Source organism: Symphalangus syndactylus, chromosome 19 (assembly GCF_028878055.3).
Source record: "Symphalangus syndactylus isolate Jambi chromosome 19, NHGRI_mSymSyn1-v2.1_pri, whole genome shotgun sequence".
In the NCBI taxonomy this organism is placed as follows: Eukaryota; Metazoa; Chordata; class Mammalia; order Primates; family Hylobatidae; genus Symphalangus; species Symphalangus syndactylus.
Genome location: NC_072434.2, coordinates 76,034,566 through 76,059,000, shown reverse-complemented (window position 1 = coordinate 76,059,000; position 24,435 = coordinate 76,034,566). Strand labels below are relative to the sequence as shown.

Below are 24,435 nucleotides of genomic sequence, written 5' to 3'. Positions count from 1 at the left end.
ACTTGAACCCAGGAGCTGAAGGTTGCAGTGAGCCGAGATTGCGCCATTGCACTCCAGCCTGGGGGACAAGAGCGAGACTTCATCTCAAGAAAAAAAAAAAAAGGAAAAGAAAAGCAAAGCCTATTCCATAAATTTTGATAGGCTTTAATAAAAGTTATACAAATTAATTTTTGTTTTATTTTGCTAGGTAATGAAGCAATGACTCAAACAAATGAGACATAAAATTAAGAATCATTTGGGCCGTTCGCGATGACTCACACCTGTAATCCCAGCACTTTGGGAGGCCAAGGCGGGTGGATCACGAGGTCAGGAGATCCAGACCATCCTGGCTAACACAGTGAAACCGTCTCTACTAAAAATAAAAAACTTAGCCAGGCGTGGTGGCGGGCACCTGTAGTCCCAGCTACTCAGGAGGCTGAGGCAGGAGAATGGGGTGAACCCAGGAGGCGGAGCTTGCAGTGAGCCGAGATTGTGCCACCGCACTGCAGCCTGGGCGGCAGAGCGAGACTCGTCTCAAAAAAAAAAAAAAAAAAAAAAAATCATTTGGATTTTTCTTAAAGTTTTAATAGGCAAAATCACTTTAAGTAATGTATGTAAAAGTGTCAAAATACCATTTCTCTCTTCATAGTTCAAAATGGATCTAAGACTAGATAATTCCTTTCTGCTATGGTAGTTTAAGTTTAAAAAAAAAAAAAGAGCTATGCAATACAATTTTGTACAAGATAGAAACAACCCTTGAATTGAAGAGTAAATTTTGGTAAAGATCAAAATGTAACTTAAATACTTTTAAAAATGTTTATATAAATGTAAAGGGCACAAGTGCAATTTTGTTACACGTCTACAGTACTATACTTTTCTAAGTGTTTTAAAACAACTACTTGGCCGGGCGCGGTGGCTCACGCCTGTAATCCCAGCACTTTGGGAGGCCGAGGCGGGCGGATCACGAGGTCAGGAGATCGAGACCATCCTGGCTAACACGGTGAAACCCCGTCTCTACTAAAAATACAAAAAATTAGCCGGGCGAGGTGGCAGGCGCCCGTAGTCCCAGCTACGCGGGAGGCTGAGACAGGAGAATGGCGTGAACCCCGGGGGGCGGAGCCTGCAGTGAGCCGAGATCGCGCCACTGCACTCCAGCCTGGGTGAAAGAGTGAGACTCCGTCTCAAAAAAAAAAAAAAAAAAAATTTAAAACAACTACTTTCTGGCCAGGCGCCGGTGGCTCACGCCTGTAATCCCAGCACTTTGGGACGCCAAGGCCGGCGGATCACGAGGTCAGGAAATCAAGACCATCCTGGCTAACACGGTGAAATCCCATCTCTACGAAAAATTAGCCAGGCATGGTGGCGGGTGCCTGTAGTCCCAGCTACTTGGGAGGCTGAGGCAGGAGAATAGCGTGAACCCGGGAGGTGGAGCTTGCAATGAGCCGAGATTGTGCCACTGCACTCCAGCCTGGGCAAAGGAGCAAGACTCCGTCTCAAAAAAAACAAAAAAAACACTACATTCCATAGCCAATATTTTCAATATTATTTTATGTCTTAATCTAAAAGGTGATACAGGGAAAAAGCATTTCTTAATTATCATTGTTAGTTTAAGAAACTTTTTAAGGGTTTGCTGTAAAAATAGCAAGAGAATACATTTCTGATTATGCAAAGAAAACTCAGAACTTAACAGGATATTTAAGTTCTCTAACATTTTTTATGACAGAGTCCTGCTACTTACAAGTCTCCCCCACCTGACACTACACTTCTGGTCTGGCAGCAACAGTGTTGGGAAGGCTAACAGCTGTAGTATCATCACATCAAATGCCAGGCAAAGGTCCAGGATACAATGGAAAATGGGTGACCCTGGTTTTGATAGCACTAAGAAGAAACTTGACTAAATGAAAATATCCTGACTCATTCTGAGTTGCAAATGATGCCCAAATATAGGTCAGAAGGGACAATTTAACAAACCATAATGTTCTGAGAAATTAAACATTAACAAGGTTAAGTTTAACAAAACAGATGATGTCATTTATATTTATAATTAAAAATATTTTTAATTAAATGTTTAATTTTATGAATTAGTTTTATGACTAGGTGACACCACCCAGTTCCCCCCCTAAAGAAAATCTCTATTTCTCATTTCCTTCTAAAGATACTTCATGCACACAAAAGCAAACAGCAAAACGTAAAGATGCATAATTGTATCTCTATGCTCTAATGTGGTTAGCCTCTTATGAGCTAAACAAGAAGATATGCACAAAGATTTACATACAAGGATGCTTGTCACTACAGCAAAAAAAAAAAATTTTTAAGTTAAAAGACCAGTAATAGGTGTATCACTTGTCAATTTTTGTCTCTTAGTTCCATTATTTCAGAAAAAGGAGGCGGATGCTTAAAGCATGTCTCCTATGCCAGCTGGCAATATATTAAGCTTCGTCGGTACAGGGTGCTAGATGCTCAAAGAACTGTAAAAGAAAGAGCTCTCTGCCTGGTTCTGCTGTGCCCCTCTTCACAGCCCTGAGTGTGGGGCAGCCAGCACTTCAAGGTGGCCAACAGCACGTAGCACCTGCCTGGGGACAGCTTCTTTTGTACTCCAGAGAGTGGCTTCCCATTAAGCCACCTCCTTGGGCAGGGAATTCCTTTCCATGGCACTTCCCCATGGACAGCTTCCCAGAGAGTCCATCAGCACAACAGCTCAGCAAACGTCTCTGCCAGCCGATGGGACACGCCCACCCTCTCCAGCATGGTGTGGACCTCATCCTGTGAAGGGTGAGGGTTGGGTTCTGCCAAATTTATTTCCTTGGGTGCTCTGCCTCCGCCCTAGGGGTAGTGGCCGCTCACTCCATCTGAGATTCCAGTACTCTTTAGAGTTCTCTTTTACTCTTATAATCCCCTATATGGTTAATAAGTCTGTATGTTGTATTTAACTTTCCCTGTTCATATTACCGTCTAATTTCTGCTTCCTGTTTGGACCCTGATGAATACAACAGGGAATTAGGAAAATAAATAATGGTATTACTTCTCCTTCAGCCCTATTGCCTAGAGAAGGTGTTCCATTTTCTGTGGCTAGTCACTGTATTAGGTTCAGATCAAGATTCAGTACCAACTGGGAGCTTCACATGAATTCTCCCTTTAACGTACTAGGTGTTCCCACTTTATTCTATACTGAATCTTACAGAAATACTGAAACACCCTCAGATCTGCCCTATCCATGAACCCTACATTTCCTCTCAACTATTGCTCCGTCTCCTCCTCCTCGGAGCTAAGTTTCTTGAAGTAGCTGGCTACATCATTTCCTCAGTAACTTCATCTCACACTTCTCAACCTACTTCAATCTAGCTTGGGTACATCTCTAAAACAAAATAGTTCTTGCTAAGATTACCATAATAAATAAGACTAATGGACATTCTTTCCATCTTCATCTCAGCAGCATTCAGCATTTTGTGCCACTTCCCCTCTTTAAACAAGTTTTCCTTTGATTCCTTTGACAGCATCATCTCCTGATTTCCCACTTTTCTACCTCTCTAGTCATGTCTTCTTAAGTCTCTGCCTCTAGCAGTCCTAGGTTCCCTCCAGTTCATCTATACTTGGTTTCAAGTAAGCTTGCTGCCCTTAAACTTCACATCTCTGGCCAACAGGCACACACATCCAAATGAATATCTGACATCCTTATCAAAGATACCTCAAAATCAACACTTTCAACAACGAACTCACTATCTTCCTTCCAAACCCGGTTCTCTCAAGTTTTGCCAATTCTAAGCATGTCCTGGTCTCTCCCCATCTACTCTTGACCTCTTCACATCCATTCTCACACTGCAGACTGTTTGTCTTTTTAATATGTAACGACCACATCACTCCCCAGTTTAAAGCCCAAATAGCTTCCCATGGCGCTCAGAATAGAGGGTAAAACCACTAACGTGGCTTATAAGACCATGCTTAATCTCACCCCCACTTACATTATCAGCCTCAATTCACGCTATAGTTAAGTCATAACTCACAAAGGCTTGCATTTCCAAGTTGGGTACATAAACATCTATCTGTATGCATGTTGAGCAAAAAATAGCACTGCTTTAAATGGTCAGAATCAAACACAACTGGCAAGGTGCCTGTCTTAGACATCGCAATAGGTAGGGAGGGAGACAGTATAAAAACTAAAACTACGTCAGTTGAAGGCAATACACACATATTTTCCTGAGCCTTGAATAATATTAAATTCAACAAATAGGATAAACAGCGTTACATGGAAACGGGGCTGTTATTCTCTCCACCCCGCCCAATGTAACACTGTTTATCCTATTTGTTAAATTTAGTATTACTTCATATGTAGCTGTTGGTAAGACCACAACACTTTAAGCAACAACATACTACTAATATTCTGTATCATTCAGCAGTGCCTTGTTGCAGAAACAAATAGCATTTCTGTTTGGCTGCCATATAGTTTAGTTTCATTCAAGTACTTTTTTTTTTTTCATATTTCAGTGGAAGAATAGTTCAAAATATTTCAAATTTTAAAAGTACCATAGAGATCATGGCATCTAGTACTTTGACAACTGAGGCCCAGGGCTGAAATTTAGTTGTACCTAGTTGATTTTACTAATTACAAATTATTTTTAAAAATAAATTCACTAAAACCATTTTCCATGTTTTGAATTGACTCATGGACAAAACAACTTTTTACAACTAATGAAGGTGAACAAACTTTTTTTTTCCATTGACAAATGCATGATATTTTACCACATAATTGTCTCCGTAATTGTCATCTTTGTTCAATAACATTCATTCAGAAGCAGGAGTAGTTTTAAAAATACTACTTTGCTTTTTGATTGCCTATTGCTTTTCTTTCCCCTCTTCCATTGTGGAACTATGAAATTTAAAATTACTCATCTTTCGTTATCCAAGGCTCTTTGGTTCCTCCCCTCAACTTAGCTCCATTTCTACTCTTGCATGTCCAAAAACTCCTTAAGGACTCTATTCAACAAACGGACATCTACCCTGGGACAAAATCCTTAATTATCACAGAGGACCTAGGAAAACAGGAATTTCAGTCTTTCCTTGAGCAGGAGCAAACTCTAAGATGTGCTTTTACTCCAATCATCTCTGTAAGCCAAATACTGCAATACAGTAAGCAATATTTGCTCCCAACAAAATGAATTATGGCATCTTGCTTAAAGAACTGAAGTGGTTAGAATTCGTTTGATTTTTTTAAAAATTAGCTGTTTCATTTTATTTTTTCTCCGTTTTTTAATTGTGGTAAAACAAACATAACATTTACCAGCTTAGCCATTTTTAAGTGTACAGTTTAGCATATTAAATACACTCATAATGTTGTACAACCATTATTACCATTCATCTCCAGAATTCTTGTATTAATCTTTCCAAAATGAAACTCTGGACCTAGCATTTCTTAATCTAACTCCCCATCCCTCCTCCCCTCAGCTCCTGCCAACCACCATTCTACTTTCTTGTCTCTGTGATTTTGACTACTCTAGGTACCTCATGTAAGTAACAAATACGGTATTTGCCCTTTTGTGATTGGCTTATTTCACTTTGCATAATGTCTTCAAGCTTCATCCACGTTGTAACATATGTCAGAATTTCCTGTTTAAGGCTGAATGATATTCTATTGTATGCATATACCACATTTTGTTTATTCACTCATCTATAGACAGACAATTGAGTCACTTCCACCTTTTGGCTTTTGTGAGTAACGCTGCTGTAAACATGACTATTCATACCTGTTCAAGTCCCTGCTTTCAATTATTTAGGGGTATCACCCAGAAGCCCTCAACAAACTTTTTAAAAATAAAATAGTAGTTTACTAAGTCTTGAATGTCTACTACATGTAAGAGTATGGATCTGGAACTTTACATCTGTCTTTTTAATGCTCACTATAACCTTATGTGACTGTATTACTATCCTTAATGAACAAATTGAGGCATAGAGAAGTTAAGAAATTCAGCCAGGTCACACAGTAAATAGTGAAAGTTTCTAGAATTCAAAAGCTCATGCCCTTCCCACCTTACCTGCTTCTTGACAGTCATCTCCATATAAAACATACCCATTTTTCTCAACATTTTTCCACACTAAATTCCTGGTTCAGCTTTTCTCCATGTTTTGCTTAACCTTATTCTGTAGTCTTCCAAACACACTATATACTTTCATGATTCCACGCCATTCTGTGACTATGAAGCCTTCTCTCACATCTTTCTCTACCTATAACAGTTTAAATGTTTTAATACACCCCAATCAAGGCGGCACTCGTCTCTTCATTCTCACTATATAAAACTTGTATTTCAATTAAATGTTTCAGTCAGTTTTAGATTACAAACAGCTGTCTGATTACCTATTTTGCACCCTAGAACTCTGAGGGTGGGGACAATGCCCAGACGACTTTGCTCCTTGGCCCTCTCCCAAAGATACTCATATGTACAAGAGACTCAACTGTTTCCCGTAAATTCCTTCTAATAATCTGTTTCTCCTCACCAAGGTCTATGAAACTGTAAGTGCCTCAACAAACAAAAATATTTTAAAATTTGGTATTCAATTATTCAGAACTATCTAGTTATACTTAATTTAAAATACTTTCTAAAAGATTAGCATTCAAACTGATGAAGGGCAGAATTTGGGGTCCTGATTTTTTAAAAAGGAAAAGAGAGAATATGGAATAAGAGTTCTTAAACTTTATCTTTGGTGTCAATCTCTATTAAATGTGGGTGAGTGTCAGATATTTAATTTTCAAGTATATCTAGTCATTATATAAGTTGTCCTTGAAATGTGTTAACAAAAGTTACTTCAGAGATGAGATGGCCATTTTTGCTCCATAGAAATTAGGTTTCATGGGCCAGGTGCGGTGGCTCACGCCTGTAATCCCAGCACTTTGGGAGGCCGAGGTGGGTGGATCACCTGAGGTCAGGAGTTCGAGACCAGCCTGACCAACATGGAGAAACCTCATCTCTACTAAAAATACAAAATTAGCTGGGCGTGGTGGCACATGCCTGTAATCCCAGCTACTCGGGAGGCTGAGGCAGGAGAATCACTTGAACCCGGGAGGCGGAGGTTGTGGTGAGCCGAGATCTCGCCATTGCACTCCACCCTGGGCAACAAGAGCAAACTCCATCTCAAAAAAAAAGAAAGAAATTAGGTTTCATGCTATAACGTGGAGAAAGTTCAAGGACATCTGGCCCAAAACACTGAAAAGCATTTTTGGTCACATGTAGGTAAGAGGATGTTTAAACAAGTTATGTTTCAACCTGATAAAAAAGACATCCGCTATTTTCAGTGAATAATCCCCAAGGTGAAAATTTTCAACGTACTGCCATATTCCGTCAAACAATGCCTTCCCCTTCTGTCTTTGCCTTGGATGAAATCCAATTAGAATTATTTACAGAATCAGCTGCCAGTAAGATAGAAGTCTGTAGGTTGCTATTATGTAAATTGTTATTTTTTTTCCTTGTTCTCCTATTAGAACATATAACAGGGAAACCCAGTTAAAGGCTTCTGATTATTTTTACATATTCCTTTAATATTTAAGCAATATACATCCAGTCCAAATCTCCATCAAAAACTATATATAAAAGCAAACAGATATGACAGAGGTTTCATTATAAATTTGAACCTCACATGACTCAACTTTGTTTCTTGGTTTTTAATGCTTTTTCAGATATTGTTTAACATATGATTCGGCAATTCCGCTCCTAGGTATATACACCCAAAAGAGCTGAAAGCATATATTCACACAAAGACTTGTAGGCAAATATTAACAGCAGTTATTATTCACAAAGGCCAAAAAGTGGAAACAACCCAAAAGTCCACCAACTGATGACAGATTAACAAAATATGGTATATCCATAAAAGACTATAATTCAGTTATTAAAAAGGAATGAAATACAGATACATGCTGACATAGCTGAACTCTGAAAACATGCTCAAAGAAATCAGACGCAAGAGGCCATATATGGTTTGATTCAATTTATATGATATCCAGAATAGACAAATCCATAGAGACAGAAAGTAGATTAGTGGTGACCAGGGGCTAACCCTGGTATTAGGAGAAGGGGGAAGGGGGAATGACTGCTAATAGGTAGGTTTCTTTTGAGCGTGATAAAATGTTCTGGTATTAGACAGTGATAAGTACATAACCTTGTGAAAATAGTAAAAACAAATGAATTATTCAATTTAAAAGGGTTAATTATGTGGTATGTAATGTCTCAATTTTTAAAAACTGCACTTGTAACTATTTCTCTGAGTACCACATGAATTTTTAAAACAACTTAGTGTCACCAAATCATATCACTGAAATGTTAAAATGAAATCAGACTTATTTTGGATTCACAGGCCACTCTGCTAAAAATCTACTTTCAAATATAAGAAGTGCACACTGAAAATAAATATATCTATGTGCCTCAGCTTTGTAAAGTATGTGTGCTTATACTACCAACAGTAAACTCTAAACAGAATTCCACTAATTTGGATTTTGTCTGAGTAGGGTTTTTTTGTTTGTTTTTTTTTTCTGAGACAATCTGGCTCTGTTGCCCAGGATGGAGTGCAGTGGCACGATATTGGCTCACTGCAACCTCCGCCACCTGGGTTCAAGTGATTCTCTCTCCTGCCTCAGCCTCCCGAGTAGCTGGGATTATAAGTGCCTGCTGCCGCACCCAGCTAATTTTTGTAGACAGGGTTTCATCATGTTGTCTAGGCTGGTCTCGAACTCCCGACCTCAGGTGATTCGCCCACCTCGGCCTCCCAAAGTGCTGGGATTACAGGCGTAAGCCACCGCGCCCGGAATGGGTCTTTCTTTTTTTAAAAAGAGACATGGTCTTGCTCTGTCACACAGGCTGGAGTGCAGTGGCACAATCGTGGCTCACTGCAGCCTCAAACTCCTTGGTTCAAGCGATCCTCATGCCTTAGCCTCCCCAGTAAATAGGACTACAGGAGCAAGCAACTATGCCTAGCTAATGGTTTTTTTATTTTTATTTATTTCCTTTTTTTTTTTTTTTTTTTTTTGTAGAGACAGGGTTTTGCTAAGTTGCACAGACTGGTCTCAAGTGATCCTCCCACCATGACTTCCCAAAGTGCTGCGATTACAGGTATGAGCTACCACTTCCAGCCCTAAGCAGGGTTTTTACATCAGCACTGAAGAACGAGTATTGAGCAAATTGGTACCACCACTGAGTTTTTATCCAAAATGAAAATAAATGTTAAAATTTAGTACAGTATTACAGATTAATTTTGCTAAATTCAAGAAAGGTCAGGAATGAACATTTGTTAATGGTTATATGCCAAACAAAATAAGAAATGCTTTCCATAAATGTATTTTATTTAATTTCCAAAAAATCCAGGAGGTAGCTATTAATGTTCTCATGCTAAAGGAAAGAAAGCTGAAATTCAAATAGGTTGTACACTTTGTTCCAAGGTTACAGAGATATGGAATATTAAAACATAAAAGCCCAGGTCTGACGGCAAAGTCTATGGCTTTCTACTTCACCTCACTGAGCAAGTCTTATCTCTTATAAGGAGACCTCACAGACTAGAAAACTTAAGACCAATCTGGGGATCTTCTAAAATTGACTTTCCTAATACCAAAGGACCACATTCTCTTCCTATCTTGCTTAATCCTTATAATAACCACTTAAATAACTCATCTGCACTTTCAACTACCTTGTCCCTTGGAGTCATATTCAAGATATTTTAACAGGAATATAAGGTACTATATAAATAAATATAAACCCCAAATTTTAAATATATTTTTATTTTCTTCATACACTAAACTATATTATAGAACTGCTTACCAAGTGATATAAAATATAACAAATTATTCCTCAAATCATTCCAATAATTCACAAATCATTTCTTAATTTTTTAGATGCTGTTGGAAAGGGCTTTTGACTTCCCTTGTCTGAGCCACGATTTGATATGCAAAGTATCATCAAACTCTTCCTATGACCTCCTCCATTAAAATGACAGTTATCAGGCAACTGGGTTCCTGCCAATGTAGGGGATTCACACAGGCCTGCCCCCATTCTCAGCTTCCAATTCCCCTGACCATTCCTTTAGTCTCTGTTCCTCTCTCATCATACTCTCTCCCCCAAACAATAGGGGATGAAAGGAGTAGAAGAGGAAAAGGAAGGAAGGAAGGAAGAAGAAAAGAAAGAAAATCTGTGTTCTCACTTGCTGGGATGCCTGCTGTCCTGTGATGGTTATCAGTAAGGCTCTCTTCCCCCAGACTTTTTCCCTTATGTGCAGAGACAGCCACTTCTCTTTCCACCAGGGGGCCATGCCTCAAATAAAGCAATGCTTCCTGAACCCACCTGAGATTATAAATGCAGCCTGAGAGAATATGCTCTGCATGAAATATCTGTTTATATCCCTGGTTCCCAGTAGAGTCATCAGACACTATTTGCTTCTCCCCTTAAGGCACCTCTTTTTGGGGGTTTACAAAAGAAGTCCACAGCTCTGCTGCACAACATAAAACCCCCACCCACCCCTGGACTTAAAGGCAACTCCCCAGTCCCTCCACTCCAGAGTAACATTTGTAGCTCATCCTCTAGCTGCAGTGCACAAACCAAAAAGTATCTGTTATGGACTGAACTGGGCTGCCCCAAATATGTTGATCATATGTTGAAGCCCTAACCTCTGGTACCTAAGAATGTGAGTGTATTTGGAGACAAGGTCTTTAAAGAGGGGATTAAGTTAAAATTAGGCCATTGAGGTGTACGTTTATCGAATATGACTGGTGATATAAGGAAAGATTAGGACACACAGAGACAACAGAGATGTGTGTGCACGTGTGCACAAGGCCATGTGAAGACCCAGGGAAAAGATAGTCATCTGGTGTCATGGAAAGAGGCCTCAGGGGAAATCAAACTTGCCAACACCCTGATCTCAGACTTGAGGCCTCCAGAACTGCAAGACAATAAATTTCTGTTTAAGCCACCCAGTCTGTGGTATTTTATTATGGCAGGCCTAGTAAACTAATACAGTATCTTGGAATCAGTGCACCTTTGGCTTCTGAGATAAACCACATGCGCTGAAATTTGTATTATTAATTTTACTACTCATCACAGTTGACAATATACTACTTACCAACAAACACAGAAGTATGTATTTCTATTTTAACAACAAACATGGCCACAATAATGCATCAGGCTGCTTATCTTTTCCTACTTCTCCCACTGTCATCCTGCTGCCAAATAATGAGCATGACCCAAACCATGAATTAATCTAACTTTCTGCCTTATTCATTCCTATTGCTATACAGAAAGGATTATATTTATTTGTCAGGTAAACTTTCAAAAATGATTAACAGTAACTATTAAATATTCCTGGTTAAGTTCCCATCCCCATTACACTCACAGTCATTCTTTTATTTTTCTTTTTGGCTGGGGGCGGGGACGGAATCTTGCTCTGTCTCCCAGGCTGGAGTGCAGTGGTGCAATCTCAGCTCATTGCAACCTCCGCCTCCTGGGTTCAAGCGATTCTCCTGCCTCAGGTGCACGCCACCATGCCCAGCTAGTTTTTGTATTTTTAGTAGACACGGAGTTTCACCACTTTGGTCAGGCTGGTCTCGAACTCCTGACCTCGTGATCCGCCCACCTCAGCCTCCCAAAGTGCTGGGATTACAGGCGTGAGCCATCAGAGTCATTCTTAAATCTCCAGTCTCGCATCAATTCCATACCATTTCCCCACCACATCCCCTTTTCTCAGCACATGACACGAAAATGGAAGTGACTGAGCAAGAATTTTCTCAATTCCCTACCTCTATACCCATCTGGGAAGAGGGAGCTGTCCTGTCATACAAGGCTTCAGCTCCGGATCCCATTCTCAGGTCTTGATTATTCAGGGATATTACTCCCTTAAATATTATATTGTATTTCCTTTAGTTAAGGTTCCCAGCCTTGGTTTTATTCTCACTCTACACTCTCCTTAGACAATCTTATCCACGTCTTTAAAATTAACTACAATTTATGAGCTCATGACTCCAAGGCTATAACTGCAGATGCATCCTGAGTTCTCTAGACCTACGTATCAAATTGCCTCCTAGGCAGCAACCTGTACGTCCTAAGATTTCCAATTAATTTTTCCAAAACCCATTCCACCTTCCTGTTTTCTCCTCTTAACAAATAACATTCCTATTCATCCAGTTGGCCAAACCAGAAACCTAAAGGCATCCCTAGACTATTCCCTTTATGTTTTTTAAAAATAAACTGTCTTCTAAAAACACGCCCATTCGTCTCTATTCCCACTGCTAACACCAAACTTGATGCCCTATTCATTTCACACCAAGAAGGACCACTACAGCTGCCTCACCTCTCTGCCTTTAGCTTCCCACTGAATAAAATATGATAATAGCAAAACAGAAAGCAGAGACTTGAAGGGAGGATGTCCTAGGTTCTAAAGCTAATTCAGTCTCTTGCAAGCAGTGTGAACTGAGGTAAGTTTACTCATTTTACTGTATTCCAATTTTCTCATCTGTAAAGTGCAGGCATCTGTTTACATAGTAGGGTTTATATAGAATAATGTATCAGTGTCTGGTATAAGGGCCCTTTGTATCTGTTTACTAAATTAAACTATGAGAAGAATAAAATAAGAATTACTGCCATTAATTTTTGTTAGACAATATTTTATAATGTCTTTAAAGAAAGCAACAGTGGCGAGGCGCGGTGGCTCATGCCTGTAATCCCAGCACTTTGGGAGGCCAAGGCGGGTGGATCACGGAGATTGAGACCATCCTGGCTAATAGGGTGAAACCTCGTCTCTACTAAAAATACAAAAAATTAGCCAGGTGTGGTAGCGGGCGCCTGTAGTCCCAGCTACTCAGGAAGCTGAGGCAGGAGAATGGCATGAACCCGGGAGGCGGAGCTTGCAGTGAGCCCAGACTGTGCCACTGCACTCCAGCCTGGGCGACAAAGTGAGACTCTGTCTCAAAAAAAAAAAAAAAAAAAAAGCAAGCAAGCAATGGTTTTTTGTTCTTTGGATTTCTTTTCCCTTTTATTAGCTTACAATTAAAAGGGGCTATTATTCTTCTAAAATGTTATCCTAAGTCAATATGTACTACGATTCTCAAATACTTTTTGGTTTGCTAAGAAGTAACAGCAAATTGGCTGGGCACAGTGGCTCACGCCTGTAATCCCCAGCACTTTGGGAGGCCAATGTGGGTGGATCAGTTGAGGTCAGGAGTTTGAGACCAGCCTGGTCAACATGGTGAAACCCAACTCTACTAAAAATACAAAAATTAGCTGGGCATGGTGGCGTTTGCCTGTAATCCCAGCTACTCGGGAGGCTGAGGCACAAGAATCACTTGAACCTCGGAGATGGGAGGTTGCAGTGAGCCCAGATCATGCCACTGCAATCCAGCCTGGGTGACAGAAAGACTCTGTCTCAAAAAAAAAAAAAAACAACAACAACAACAACAAAAAAAGAAGTACTAGCAAACTATGTTAACAGAACACTATTTTTATCCTACTAAGCCATGATAAATTAAGATAAGAGTAAGTCAAGGAATAAGGATCTCTCTGACTTGATGCAATATGTCCAACACTGAGTAAGATATTGTCTCCTCTTCTCCATGTTGCCTATTTAGCCCTACCCTTATCAACTGGCAGGCAGACCTCAGGTCAAAAGAATAACCTTCTGAAACAAGATTTCAGAAACAGAATGGGAACGCTCAGAGATGAAAAGAGAAATTAGACTAAAAGACCATCATACATTTGGACAGTCCAAGTAGCGTATATCAGACATTTACCTACAAAGAGTATTTACAAGCCAAGTTTTTGTAACCCAGAAAATGTCTACAGACAGATTTTCTCATGGTCATAATAGTCATCACAAAAGTTCACAGTATGAAATATACACTTACTAAATTGTGATTGAAACAAGTCACCAAAAAATGCCTAATGAGTCATCTGACATTTACATGCAACCCTAAACTGTTTCTATTTTACATAATTACATTACATAAATTAAGTAATTTGGCCCAGTGCGGTGGCTCACGCCTGTAATCCCAGCACTTTGGAAGGTCAAGGTGGCTGGATCACAAAGTCAGCAGTTCAAGACCAGCCTGGCCAAGACGGTGAAACCCCATCTCTACTAAAAATACAAAAATTAGCAGGGCACGGTGGTGTGCGCCTGTAATCCCAGCTACTCGGGAGGCTGAAGCAGAGAACTGCTTGAACCTGGGAGGCAGAGGTTGCAGTGAGCCGAGATTAATCGCACCACTGCACTCTAGCCTGGGCAACAGAGCAAGACTGTCTCAAAAAAAAAAAAAAAAAAAAAAAAAAAAATTGCATAATTTATGTAATTGCATGTATAGGTAAAATTAAGGATGATGAATGTCTTTAACAAGATATAGAATCTTCAAGAAAAGAGATCTTCAAGAAAAAGCCTTTGGTGGCTGGGCGTGGTGGCTCACGCCTGTAATCCCAGCACTTTGGGAGGCCGAGGCGGGCGGATCACAAGGTCAGGAGATAGAGACCATCCTGGCTAACACGGTGAAACCCCGTTTCTACTAAAAATACAAAAAATTAGCCAGGCGTGGTGGCGGGCGCCTGTAGTCCCAGCTACTTGGGAGGCTGAGGCAGGAGAATGGCATGAGCCTGAGAGGCGGAGCTTGCAGTGAGCCAAGATCACACCACTGCACTCCAGCCTGGGTGACAGAGCGAGACTCCATCTCAAAAAAAAAAAAAAAGAAAAAGAAAAAGCCTTTGGCTTTAGATAAAACAGTTTAAAGCACTAGATACTAGGTATCAGAGATGGATAATAGTCTAGCAGAAAGTCTATCAAAGTAGATAAAACAAGTCAGATTCCAATTCCAATACTATCACTCACCTCATTTACAAAATTAGGTAGTAGAACTAGAAGTCTTCTCACCAGTTATAAAATCATTTTCAAACAGACAAATGAATGCTTTCAAACAAAAGAAAAATCTATTCAGAAAAAAATGTTAAATCAATCAACAGGCATATACCTGAATTTTCTATTACACCAAAAGAACATCAAATTACCGTATCAGGCAGAGAAAAATTAACTATTCATCAAACATTTTGTTTTCCTTGGCACACACAGACCGTATTTCCCATTCTTCCTTAAAACTGGTGTGGCCATGTGACTAGCCAACAAAATGTGGGCAGAAGTGCTCCATGCCACTTCCAGGGCTAGTGCATAAAATCCTCAGGCACCATCCCACACTCCTCCCTTTTCCACAACCTGTCAGCTCTATGTTGATGCCCTGGCTCATCTTGGAAATCATGTACTGGTAACAGCAGAGCCCCAGAGAGCATGGATCTGTGAATAAGTGGGCAGAGCACACTCAAACTACCACCACAAAGCCTGGTCTTCAAGACAGAAAGATAACGATTTCTATTTTGTTAAGCCACTGCAACGTCACAGTTTATTAATCTGTTTCTGCACTTAGCTTTACCTTAATTAACCAACATCTCTGGTACTTCCCTCTTAATCTCACTCATTAACAGATAAATTCAATTTTTAGCTATATTATTCCATCCACTACACTCTTCCTACTGTTTCTCCAAAAGCTTACAGAGATTCACATCATAGTTCATTTTTCCAGTGGGCACTCACAATTTTGCCAATATGCTGAACCTACACAGAATTTCTCTGTACTGCTATAGTAGCTTTGGAACTTCCCTAAACATTAATATTGATCCTATTCCTGCTAGTATGTGTAAGAAATAGGTCCTGGAAACTTGCTTTCTTTTGGAAGAAACAAAAAACAGTAAAACAAACTCGTGAAAGCAAATCATCAGATAAAGCATATGGCTGAACAACAACAACAACAAGCCTTTTAAAATTAGTTTTGTTCTTCATTCTTTCAACATTTATATTTATGGAGACTTATTAGGTGTCTGGGATATATAAAGTGAAAAACAGGAATGAAATCTTTGTAGAGATTTATAGAGTCTACATTCTATTAAGGGAAAGAGAGATAATGAAGAAATATAATATATAAAGAGATTACACATTAGAAGTTGAGAAGTGCTATGAAAAAAGGGCCACAGTGTGTGCTGGGTGTATGACGAAAACCTCAGTATTTAGGGTAAGTAAAATAAAGCCTTTCCTAGGAGTTAGCTTGTAAAGTCAAGAGGTAAATGAAATCCGTGTGGGAAGAAACCAGTGGGACCACATGCTAGCTTATGACCCTGAGCATCACTTGTGAGCCTCAATCTCCCCGCTTGTGAAGTGGTAAAAAAATCTATGATTTAGAGGTATTGCAAAAACCTATGAGATTGTGAATACAAAGAATAGTGGCTAAAAACATATCTTAACTGGCCCAAAACATCCACTTTACCCATCATTCACATTCTTGGATAAAAGAATTAAAATATTAATTAGGATATAAACTTAGTTTTGTGTACCGAAATGTCTCAAAAAATGACAATTCTCATCATTATCAGTGATATAAACTAAACTTAAGAAAAAAACATGTACTTTTTCTTTGAAATGGAGGACATTTCCCCCAAACTGTTAATTCTTCAACAAGAGGGAAAAAAAAATGACAGGACACAATTTTTTTTTTAAGTGACTTATTTCAAATAGCTAATTATTTGTTCATTTGTTTAACCATCCCTTGGGACAATCTGTAATCTACTCTGATAAGAAATGTGTAGAAAACAGACCTGACGTTTTGTTGTTGTTCAATTATTAGGATACTCAATGTTTGAGCTCACACAAGTATCCCTTAGGGAAATGCTCTGCGTGCCATTAGCACTATTCTTAATGAGGAAAAGCACAGAACTCCTTTAGTTCATTGCCAGAATTGTTTTATCTTCAAGTCAAAAGAACAACTATTTGGAGTAATACCAAAACAAGCATTTAACAATTACAAGCAGCAAGCTATTCATAAGCATCATATTGTTAATGCTAATCCAATTATAAATAACCTTATTTTATCAAATAAAATATGTCAGCAAAATTTTCAGTCCTAGACACCTCTTTACTTGACTGCTTTATTCCTTAACTTTAAGAAAAAACATCTTTATTGCTTCAATTCAAAGAACTTCATTTTAAAGACTTTTTACAGAAAAGATATAGAAAATCCTTCACTATTTTAATCCATGAGTAAGTTATCTTCAAAGGAAACTTACGAAGCATAAACGAAGGCCTAAAAGAGACCACTGTGCTTATAATAATCCTCAGTGATACAGTGAAGTAGGAAAATCTGAAGATCGATCATTCCCGTTTTATTAATGTCCTATCTTTCCAAGAGTACAGCACTTCCTTCCTGAATTAGGAAATATTCTACTGAATATTTCCCTTTCACCTTTTTCTCTCCATTTCTCTGTTCTACAAGACAATGTATAGCTTTCTAGGTTGCTATACGGTCTTGGCCCTTATTTATCTATATGGTCTTGGCCCTTATTTAAACTCTTTATCTTTATACTTCACTGATGCACGAGGACATACAAAATAGAACTACTGGGCCAAATACAGCAAATCTGAAATGTCCCATATGTCCCACAGATATTTGGGGAACTTGATGTTGTCACAATTAGTAGAGCCTAATCATGCACTAATAAGGAATTGAGAAGTTTAAACATGAAAAATGTTTTCACACGAGGCACCAACATTGTGGGGAAAATATGTGAATTTTTATTAAAATACAAGTTTTAAGCAGACTGAAGTCCAAAGTGAGAACTACTGTGATCAGCTTTTATTACTTTAACTGTCATGAATTTTTGCAAGATAGGCATACTACATGATGATGTGATAGAACGATAAAGATTATGGAAGTTATTCAAACTCTTGCCTTGAGTCATTCAGGTTAATAGGATACTTAGGAAAAGCTGTAGAATTGGATTTCTGTTTAATACAGGCATTTAGACTGTACTGCTGCTTCAGTTCAAGCACTTTCCAGAAACTAAGAGACCTAACGGTCCCCCACCACCACCAACACTACCACCCAGTAGCCCTCAAGATTACACATGCATACCTAACTTAGGTATAGCAGGACTACTCTGTCTGAAATATTTTCCTGCTATGAATCTATCTGTAGTATGGTCACAGCTACTATTATAAAGATATTCTCATGTTTTCTGCCAAGCTTGATTTACCTTTTACTTCACCCTTCTTCCCACCAGTACTTCTGATCCTCTCTCCCACTCCAGCCAAATCTGTCACTTTACAGGTTGTGCCACTTTACAACAAACTAAATTCATGAAGTCATCTTTACTGTGTGTGCTATTATTAAAAAATCAAATAAACCCGATATTAATAAATTATGATGGCAGACTGTATTTCATGTGGTAATATGTTATAATAACTCCTCACAGAAGTGTTTCACACTTCAGTTTCCAACAATGCACCCTCAGTTTTAACTAATGTATGCTGGTACTTTCTCTTACCCATATTAGAAGACATATCAACATTTCTGAAAAAACAAGTGCTGAAATTATAAACGTTTAGGCTAAAACTGGGTATTCGTATTAAGCAGATACCACATAAACTCATTTCCCAGTCTTCCTGCAAATCTTAAGGTACTGATATTGAGCATTCCTAATCTAAAAATCCTAAATCCGAAATGGCCCAAAATTCAAAACATTTTGAGTGCTGACATGATGCTCAAAGGTCATGCTCAAAAGAAATGCTCATTGGAGCATTTCAGGTTTCTGGATTAGAGATGCTCAAGCAGTAAACTGTGAATATTTCAACACTCAAAATCTGAAACACTTCTGTTCCCAAGCATTTTAGATAAGGGATACTGAACCTGTATCTGAATTATCTAGCATCTGTCCTATCAATGAACCCACATTAGAAAAAGAAAGAAGAGGAAAGAACCAAGTACTTTATATATTTATTCAATTTATTTGAAAATAATGATAACCATCAAGATCCAGTATTCCCTCAAATTTTTTTTTTTTTTTTTTTTTTTTTTTTTTTTTTGAGACGGAGTCTTGCGCTGACACCCAGGCTGGAGTGCAGTGGTGCGATCTTGGCTCACTGCAACCTTCACCTCCTGGGTTCAAGTGATTCTCCTGCCTCAGCCTCCGGAGTAGCTGGGATTACAGGCACCTGCCACCGCACCTGGCTAAGTTTTGTATTTTTTAGTTGAGTCGGGGTTTCATCATCTTGGCCAGGCTGGTCTCGAACTCCTGACCTGGTGATCCACCCGCCTTGGCCTTCCAAAGTGCTGGGATTACAGGCGTGAGCCACCACTGAGATGTGCCCTGTCTGAACACATCCTACATACTCAAGAATAAAGTTGATCCTATTAAATCTGTGTTCTCAAATACTTTATTAAAATCAATCAATGACCATCACTACACTGTTAAAAAAAAAAATAAAGCCAACTTGCTTTTGGATTACTTCTATATTACTACAAAGTTGCAGCTCTTTAAAAGCCAGTTTTATTATTTCATCAGGTGTCACTTAAAATTCATGCAACTCACATGTTAATCATGTAGCACACTATTTAAAATATATATTACCCCGAAACAAACCTAGACTTACCTGTAGTAATGGCTCGATGGAACTGATGCATATCTTCCCCCGATAGCTCTTGGGCTACCTGGAATATCTTTTGTCTGACACCATCCAATTTAATTTCTGATTCAGTCAATATATCTTCCATATCAGAAGCACTATGATCAGATATTGGGAACTTTTAGAACATCAGATGCTTTAATAGTGAAAAACTAAAATAACCTAATTATCAACATAGGGCTAAATATTGTATGCATTCATATACTTCTAACTCAAAACTATTCATAGTATGGAGAACATGAAAATGCTATTAACACAGTTAAGTGAAAAAAGTATACAAAAATTATATGTTTACTATAACTAAGAAAAATTTTGTTCATAAAAATATGATAGATGGATAGAGGTCTGCTTTCAGTAAGGGCAGAGTAACATGGACTGGATTTATCCTCCCACCTTAAACAACTAAAAAGAAAAAATAAATACAGAAAACAATGGTTACAGACACTGGACTACAGGCAGCATGGAGCAGTGATCCCTGGGGAAAGGGAGGAGAACAACATATACCCTCTGACTGCCCCATCTTATTGCCTGGAAAGCTTCCAAGTGACAGTACAGACACAGGAAACTTAGGTGGAGCCTGGGACTCAGCCTGAGTAGAAAAGGAGTTGGGAGCTTTGGGGGATCAAGTCAGCTAAAATTTGCAGAGCAGAGTAACAATGAGGAGAAAGCTGTATAAACAGAAAGCTTCAGAGATTTATAGAAGCAACCTCCTCAAGTCTTCAGTTGAGTACTGATCAGTGCAGGCATGCGAGGAAACTACCTAAGGCTGGAAAAAGAATTGCCCAAAGTGAGCAGGCAGAACAATCCCCTTAGTTCACAGAGCCAGAAAGAATTGATTCATCATCAGCAGACTGACACTACAAAAATATTAAAGGAAGTTCTTTAGGCAAAAAGAATGATACCAGATAAAAATCTGAATCTATACACAAAGGAATGAACATTTACAAAAACTGGTAAATGTGGATAAATAAATATTTTTCTTATTTTTAAATCATACTGTTTAAAGTAAAAATCATAACATATTGTGGAAACAACAAAAGTAGAAATAATATGAATCACAACAGTAGCACAAAAGGCCAAGCTAGTAGAGGGGAAATGGAAAAGGAAGTATAAGATTTTTATACCATATGTGAAGTGATAAGTAAATAGTCCTTACTTTGCATGGTACTGTGTTAACTGAAACTTGGGCACATCAACACTGTGACCTTCAATGCCAAAGTAACTGTTACCAAAAAATCATGCAAAGTGAAAAGATTCTTATATGCACAAATTTTAGTAAACACAGTATTGTACAAAGTGAGAACAGTTGACAATAAGATATATATTATGAACCATAAAACAATCACTACAAAAACAAAACAAAAAAGGCATAGCTAATAAGCCTACAAATAAGATAAAATGGGATCATAAAAAATTATCCAAAATAAGGCAGGAAGGAGAGAATAGATGGTAGATTTAATTATAACCATATCAATAACTACATTAAATGTAAACAGTCTAAACACCTGCACTAACAAGCAGATTTTCAGAATGGATTTTTTAAAAGCAAGAGAGACAAGAAATCCATGTTAAATATAAACATGAATAGATTAAAAATAAAAGGATGAAAAGATATACGGTCTGATAACAATCAAAAGAAAACAGGAGTAGCTATATTAATATCAAACTTTGGGCAAAGCCTATATCCAGGGATACCATCATAATGATAAAGGGTCAATTCATTAAATGCGTAACAATCCTAAATATTAATGTACCAAATAAAAGAGCTTCAAGATACTTGAAGAAAAAACTGATAGGACTTCAAGGAGAAAGTCAAATCTACAATTATCGTCAAGAGAGGTCACCCTCTTTCTCTCTCTCAATAACTGACAGAGCGAGTATACAGAAAATCATAAGGAAATAAGTGACGCGAACAACACTATCAACCAATCTGACTTAATTACACCTAACAATAGCAGAATACACACTCTTCAAGTGCACACACAACATTTACCAGATAGACCATATCCTGGGCCAAAATTAAGGCTCCATAAATTTAAAAGGATTCAAATTATAGAAAGTATGTTCTCTGACCACATGAAATTAAATTAGAAATCAGTATCAGAAAGTTGTCTGGAAAACTCCCAAAATATTGGCACACAAAATAACATACTTAAATTACTCTTGGGTCAAAGGTGAAATCAAAATGAAAATAGCACCAACAGATTTCAAAACTTAGAGGAAATGGCAAATTCCTTGAAAGACACAAACTACTGAACCTCACTGAAGAAGAGTTATCTATATCTATTAAAATAATTTTGTAGTTAAAATACATGAGGTCTTCTCACTAACAGTTTTTCAGGTGTACTGTTACTGGCTCATTTCTTTCATAAAGTTTTTTTTTTTTTTTTTTTTGAGACAGAGTCCTATTCTGTCACCCAGGCTGGAGTGCAGTGGCATAATTCTGAGTTCAAGCAACCTCTGCCTCCTGAGTTCAACCAATTCTCCTGCCTCAGCCTCTCGAGTAGCTGGGATGCCACCAAGCGCGGCTAATTTTTATATTTTCAGTAGAGATGGGGTTTTGCCATGTTGGCCAGGCTGGTCTCAAACTCCTGACCTCAAGTGATCTGCCTGCCTTGGCCTCCCAAAGTGCTAGGATTACAGGTGTGAGCCTCCGCATCCAGCCTCTTTCATGAAGTATTTTTACTTTCCTGAAGTTTCCAATATTTCTAAAGTTTCTATTTTTTCTGAAGTTTCTTATTTTTCTTAAGTCTATTATTTTTTCAGTTTACTAGTCAACACTGTATGAACAGTATGATCACAACTATGATAAAAAATAGTGCATAAAATAAGAAATCTGCTAGTTGATAGAGGCTATCTTTGGGTACTACAGATTGATTTGTCTCATTAAGTAGCTTTACTTTTCTGTCATTTGTAATTTTTCTAAAGACTACCATTTTCTAAGTTTACTATAATGAGCATTTTTTTGGTGGAAAAATATTTAAAAGATGACTTCACACAGTAACGCAGATTTTTCTAAAATATTAAGGTCTCCTGTCATATTCCTATTACAGGTTGAGCATTCCTAATCTGAAAATCTGAAATCCAAAATGCTCCAAAATCCAAAACTTTCTTAGCAACAAGAAGACACTCAAAGGAAATGCTCACAAGAGCACTTCAGATTTCAGATTTCCAGATTAGGGATGCTCAACCCATACATTATCTGCAAGTACTCCAAAATCCGAAATCCAAAACACTTATAGTCCCAAGCATTTGGGATACTCAATCTGTATGTTTTTCTTTATATTATTGCTTTTGTTATTTATTTATATAACTGCTGAATATTGATAGCAATTGTTTTAGAATTGCAAAAGGTACTAAAAAAAAGTGTCCATAAGTAATCAGAACGGTATTGCTTCTTTTGATAATACAAGCCTTATTATGTACAAGCTATCTAAGAATGATATGAGAAAACAAGCAAAAACTAATTTTACACAGTCAGGTAAGAAAAAGAAAATGTTAACAGTGCCATATTTCAATAAATCTACGTATGGCAAATTAGATTCCATTTAATGAAATAAAAATTAAAATGTGAGAATTATCTTAAAAGTTTCATGTTACTGAATGGAATACTTCAGTATCTTTTTTTTTTTTTTTTTTTTTTTTTTTTGAGACAGGGTCTCATTCTGTCGCCCAGGCTGGGGTACAGTGGCCCAATCATGGCTCCCTGCAGCCTTGACCACCTGGGCTCAATCAATCCTCTTGCCTCCGTCTCCTGAGCAGCTGGGACTACAGGTACATACCACCATTTCCAGCTAGTTTTTTGTATTTTTTGTAGAGATGGGGTTTTGCCATGTTGCCCATACAGGTGTGAGCCACCATGCCCGGGCAATAATATCTTCAATAATGAAAAGCTAATAAATTATATGTGGTCTTCCCTACATTTTTTCTATGATATATAGTATAAAGCCAATCACAGCTACCCTTCTGGAGACATCTGGAATTTGTAACAACAATCCGTCTTCAGAAGCTGGACTAAAACACATAAGCTGGGGAGTTGTAGGGTAGATACTATTCTACCTCTAGTGAAACAGAAAGGCAAAGGAATCAGGTCAAATGAATTATGAAGCAAACAAAGAAGCAAAGATGGAAAATAGAGATCCTCAGCTGCTCATAAAATAGTGCTGAATCTTGAGAAGTTCTAATTTTTCTGAAGTCTACTATTTTCTCAGTTTACTAGTCAAAACTGTATGAACAATATGATCACAACTGTAATAAAAAATAGTGCATAAAATAAGAAATCTGCTAGTTGATAGTGGCTTTTTTTATAATTAATTTCCCCGTTCTGCTTAGACTAGTTTAAGTTAGTTTCTTTTACTTGCAATCACGAAGTCTATCAAATATACAAAGCCTGAGTAGAAAAACAAAATAGTAAAGTCCTAGAGAAAAAAAATTTAAACAAAAGTCACAAAACTGAAACAAGAACTTTCAAAAAAGAATTAAGTAGTCAACAGTATCATATGCTACAAAAATGTAAAATAAGAAAACAGAGACTTAATAATATGAAGGTTACAAGGGCATTTCAATAATTGTGAGGCAGAAAGCCAGATTGCAACAAGTTCAAATATGAATGAGAAAATAGGTTATGCAGATTTTAACAGTTATCTAATATTAGAAGTTTCATGCAAATCATCCAAATAAAGTTTAATGTAACACGCTCTAACAATCAAAATATTTAATATATTTTCACAGACAATAGCTGTATCTTAATGAACAATCTTAACATAACACAAAATCCCTAGCTGCTCTGAAAGTAAGAATTTTTCTTTAAGTCCACCCAACCCCTACAGACTTTTTTTTTTTTTTTGAGACAGGGTCTGGCTCAGTCGCTCAGGATGGAGTGTGGTGGTGGGATCTCGGCACACTGCAGCCTCTGCCCCCAGGCTCAAGCAAGCCTCCCACCTCAGCCTCCCGAGTAGC

The 24,435-nt window shown here is 38.1% G+C and overlaps 1 protein-coding gene across 2 annotated transcripts in view; it reads right to left on the bottom strand.

The window, feature by feature from the left end:
- Nucleotides 1–24,435, bottom strand: part of TSNAX (translin associated factor X) — a 39,390-nt gene that overhangs the window by 5,910 nt on the left and 9,045 nt on the right. For both annotated transcript variants that reach the window (XR_008649654.2, XM_055234499.2), the window contains exon 4: nt 19,444–19,574. Coding sequence is in view for 1 of the 2 variants with exons in the window: in XM_055234499.2 (XP_055090474.1) it covers nt 19,444–19,574 (131 nt within the window). In the remaining variant the exon portion in view is untranslated. The remainder of the gene's footprint in view (nt 1–19,443; nt 19,575–24,435) is intronic.